We start from the raw sequence: 5,162 nt of genomic DNA on the forward strand, positions 1-5,162 counted from the left end.
ACTATATGTACTTAATATAGTTGGTGAAATTGTTATTTGTAACAATTTGCTTCTGAGCAGTTACTAAGTGTGACAGCAACATTAAAATTACTATTTCTAATAAACATTTTTTTACCTGTAGACTAGATGCAGGAATATTGTTCTCTTCAGGAAATGAAATATCAGCTGTTGTGACTACTGCCAAGTGTCCAATGTATTTCATTGTCTGTTTTACTGTTTGGTTTACTTTGCTCCATGCTTCTGTTACCATTGAGGATATATCTGAAGAACATCCCTGAGAAACAAAGGCACATCGTTCACTGAAAGCACTTGTGGTCAAAGAGTACATACTTTCTGTAATGCAAGAGTTTGTAGCATGCAACAGTTCAAGGAATTTTTAGCTTTACATCTTTCTAATTACAGTGACTTATCTATCACAGCTAAAAGACTGTGCCTTGCAACCACAGAGAAGAAAACACAATCAAGAAAAGAAATAAAAGCTTCACAAGGCTGCAGCGTAAAAAGGGTAATACTCACTGGCCACCAGTTTATACATTTATAAACAGCAGCACTTCACAGTCTAAACCAGCACTTGCTCTTGCTCCTGCATGTTTTCTTTTACCCTTTTATGAATAAGAACTAATGCTGTTGTCCTGGGCACAGGAAGGTCTGCATTACTCTCAACTAGCACATGGAAGTACCAATTTAGCCAGAAAAAAGCACACCTTCCTTAGGTGTGTCCAGTTGTCATTGCATGCATTGGACATTTAAGTATTTTTAGCAAGTCTGTAGTAAATACTCCATTAATGCACAGAAGTTCTCTATACACAGAAGAATTCTTTAATATGCTTTACCTGCAACAGTAACTGTAAATAACCTCCCAAGTTCTTTATTTCCCGTTTCATTTCTTCATCAACTTTTATAGATCCAGGACACTTTTGGACATTGTTAAGCCAGAGCTTGCTTAGAACCACAATCTGGTCAAAAGCAGAGATAATTCTGATGCTGTAGGACTGAGCAGCAGGATCAAGATTGAAAACTGCAAGAGAAAGACATCTATCAGATCTATCTCCATGGCAAATTAATGGAGGAATGTTAATTCTTGTGAGAGACAAACAGATGAATGCTTTTGAATCTCAAAGTCATTAGTAATGTTTAAACTCTTATGAAAATGAGACTTACAGTTTTCTTGACATTCTTCATCTTGCTGTTCATAGGCTTTTGAAATGGCAGACACTCCAGAAAAAATTATAAACAAATTAGTTAGGAGACTGTCTGCTATGCTTTTTCCCACTTCATGATTCTGTTCCAGTAAATCTAAAGCTGAACTTATAGATTCCTTGCAAATTCCAGGAAGAAACGATTCAGGAAAGCTTGGGCATATGCTGGACTTGTTCTGTGAACCTGTATGATGTAAAAGCAAAACATACATGCAAGAAACTCTTCACAGGAATGCACAGTCAGTGTGTCTAAGCAGTAGTGACTATTTAATCTTAACAGTCATCTACTCAAGATTGTAAGTCAGGAAAAAATGCATATACAATATCCTAAATACATTCTAGATTCAGTTAGTACGAATACAAATTCAACAGTGAAATTCTTTAACATGAATCCATCTGTTTCAACAATCAAATCTACTGAGAAACAGAAGATAAAACCCAGCCAATCTAAAATAACTGAATGCAAAAAAATATTTGGAGCATCCTGTATTTCAGAAAACAAGTTTGTAAAACCTGGAAAAAGCTTGGGGAAACCTCAGTAGTTGAATGAATAGCAACAACTCAAGAAAACAAAGTCTCCAAATTATTGTATCAGGATTCAACCTTTTTCTCCAGTTAACCCATGTAGTTACACGGAGTAATGTTTTAGCCAAGTTTCTTAAATAAGGTTCACAGAGTGCTGGTCAGGAAGTTTTTGCCCTAAGAAAGTGTAATTAAAAATACAAAAACCCCTACTGTTAACAGCTTGACATTAAAAATTTGAAGATATCCCAAACAGGATATTTTTAACTTTGCTTTCCAACCCATGCTGCTTTTTTAAAAAACTATTACAAATGCCTATGTTTTCTGCATGTATTAGGTTCAAAATCTCAGTATGAAATAGAAGGTATTCTGCCATATAGCAAGTACCTGATATATAGGAAGTCTGTATATTCTGAATGGGTTGCAATTTTATCTCCGACAAACATCCAGAAATTCTCTTATTCTTCATGAAACTTCTACTTCTAAGAAAGGATGATAAATAAAAACATGACAAAATGTCAAAAGAAAAGAATCTCTCTCCTCATACCCACTGAAAGTTCAATGAATATTAACAGACATCAGGCAAACAAAATAAACATCTAATTAATGGAACTTCTGAACACAGAACCTAAACCAGAGTGAAAGCAAGTCAATACAGCCCATAGAATGGATCCTACTTATTTTCTTCAGCCTCTTGCTACTATAGAGGGATCTTCATTCCATGAACTCATTTTTAATCTAATGTCCTCTACTACTGGATTATTGTAATCCAGAACTAATTGTCAGTGGTCATACATAAAACCCTCTGGCACACGCTGCACATATTCCACACCTGACCTCAGAAACACTGCTGTTACATCTACCAAACTGCTTCCTGGGCACATAATTTTTACCAGCAACATGTTGCACACCAATACACATTTCATAAGTGAAGCCAGTAGAGCATAAGGTAACATATTTAGTTTCAACTTTCCCCTCCTCCTCACAAATACAAATTAAATCAAAATTTATGGATATAATTGACATTATAATAAGGTAAAAGAAGAATTAATAAATTACTATGTTAGTGACACAAAAACATATTCAGATAATTACACAATTTTGTGCTTTAAGTGTAGAAGAAGAGCTACAAATTAGTATTACCTTCTTCTGGAAAGAGAGGAAACTGAGGTGCCTAAAAGGTCAGGTTCCCACTCATCAGCAGGATCATAAAACACATCAGCAGCTTTATTTCTATCATTACTCTGAAAAAATAAAGAAAACAAAGGGGAGGAAGAGAGTTAAACAGAAGTAAAGTGACAAAGAACTCAATACATAGATGAAGACAACATGTTCTATTAACAGGAAAAGGGTAGCTTTAATGTTTTTGCTTATTTTCAGATATATATGTTTTACTGCTTCTTACTCAGTACAAAAAACAACCTGAATAAAGTCATTGATTTCTACTGTCCTCTTGCTGTTTGATGAAGAAATGCATATACATGTGTCTTGGCATTTAAGATGACACAAAACCCCCAAAACCTCAAAATTTTCCTCCTGCATAGATTACCAAAATCTTATCTTTGACAAAGTATTACTGATTATTAGTGTTTATTCTTCAGCTGTTACTAACCTCATAGAGTTCTTTCATTGCTGCTAGTTTGCATTCAAATTTCTCTAGACTCCAAAAAGTTGCTATTCCCAGCTTGATGTTACGAACCTGCACCTGAACAGAAGACACTGCTCCTGTTTTATCATCAATTTTGTCATGCCTAAGAATGTGGGAGAGTTAAAAGACACATATAAAGACAAAACACATTATTCATATTGCAAAAATAAACAAGATACTTGTTTATTACATAGAGAATAAAAACATTATACAAGTTTCTTGAGACATCATGTATCTAACCAAACCAACATAAGTATAGCTGTTAAAGTTACTTTTATGCAAAGGAAAAAAGGAATCCCTGCATTCAGAGGCAGAAGTAGATACTAGCATACAAATTCCTGGCTCCCAAGAAATTCAGAGCCAAATATATGCTACAGAATTCTACTAGCAGAATTCTTCTTGAAGGAAGTGAAAATATAACACCTGGAAAAACAGTAAACATACACCTCCTATTTTACCTGCATTTACTGTAGCAAGTGTTTTAAATGATACAGCATTTGCTCTGCACTAATACATCTCTGCTCATGCTAAGAAGATCTGAACAACACACAGGTCCACTTCCAAAACGTTCTTCAGCTACAGCTATCAAGTAGCCTGGCATAGCAAGAGATCTGTGGAGTGAAATAACTGGTCTCAAAGGCTCAATATCCACTGAGCTTTTTACTTTGAGCTACCCCTGTTCCAGGCCTGTGAACTGAGCACCTCCTGGTGGCTGGCACACAGGGCTCTGTTCAGTTTTGCTTTTAAGGAACATAGTGTTCTTTAGGACCACTTCAATATGTGGACATGGGCATCAGAAGATTCACCTCCAAAGCACATTCAATCCAAAATTACTTGGCTGTGGACATACCTTTGAAGTTGTGATCTAAAATTCAAATTTGAAATTCACATTTCAAAGTAACAAGGCTGAACTACACACTTAACTAAAGTTAGTTTGCAAAGTTCATTTATCATGTTCGATTTCATAAGACTGTTAAAAGAAAAACCAACAGCTCCCTGCATATTCACCCCCAGTTATAAATATGTATGTTATCTATACACAACCCCTTAAAATTAACTAACTCAGATACTCACCTGCAGAAAACAGTGTTTTTCCCTAATGCATTACTAATGGTGTTGGCCTCTTTGACCATCACTGACAGCTTCAGAGACTTCCAGTTAAGTGGACCTATAAAGAACATAGAACATAATGCTTAAGTGGACCAAACAATGTGATGCAACAACTTTAGGGTTAATTAAAACAAAAAAAAAAAGGCGAAAAAGAAATCAACCCAAATATTCCATGAATTCCCAGTACATTGGGAAAAAATTACCCTTCCAGGCAAGATAACCCTTTCAAAAGGTCAGATAAAGGGTATTTCAGAAACAGAGGCGTAAGACCAAACACTACATATTAATCTGTGGTAGAAAACTAAACAAAATTAACTCTGTTACTCCAGTTTCCCCAACGAGTTAATGCTTGACCAGTTCAGACAGAAGGGGAAGGACTTTCAAGCAATTGGGATAAATACAGACTACATGGATATCTACCTAACCACCCTGAGTATGATTAAAACAGAGCTTTTAACACAGTCTGACAGATACAGCTTATGAATAGAAAAGCTTGTAACAACCAGGAAGGGTCTTGTTGTTTAGGGAAGTGTTAGGGGAACAGAAAGACCTCCTGTATCTGTATCCATGGCCCAAGCCCACCGAGCAAATGAAAAGTCAGCATTGTCTTTGCAAAACATATATACAAACTTGTCATTGTTCTATTCCCACTCCCACGGTTCTTCTGAAGGGTGTGTATTTCT

General features: G+C 35.7%; 1 protein-coding gene across 1 annotated transcript; it reads right to left on the minus strand.

Moving 5' to 3' along the window:
• Positions 1-115: 115 nt before the first annotated feature.
• LOC108510544 (kinesin-like protein KIF14) lies at positions 116-5,156 on the minus strand (the record flags this gene model as incomplete). Its single annotated transcript, XM_017840222.1, has 8 exons — positions 5,110-5,156; positions 4,444-4,537; positions 3,334-3,472; positions 2,865-2,965; positions 2,109-2,203; positions 1,162-1,383; positions 834-1,018; positions 116-274 (listed from the first exon to the last, which is right to left on the minus strand). Coding segments are annotated over exons 1-8 (1,002 nt in total), but the record flags the coding sequence as incomplete, so codon positions are not given.
• Between the last annotated feature and the right edge of the window lie 6 nt (positions 5,157-5,162).

This window comes from Lepidothrix coronata, unplaced genomic scaffold (genome assembly GCF_001604755.1).
Source record: "Lepidothrix coronata isolate B3197 unplaced genomic scaffold, Lepidothrix_coronata-1.0 Scaffold1270, whole genome shotgun sequence".
In the NCBI taxonomy this organism is placed as follows: domain Eukaryota; kingdom Metazoa; phylum Chordata; class Aves; order Passeriformes; family Pipridae; genus Lepidothrix; species Lepidothrix coronata.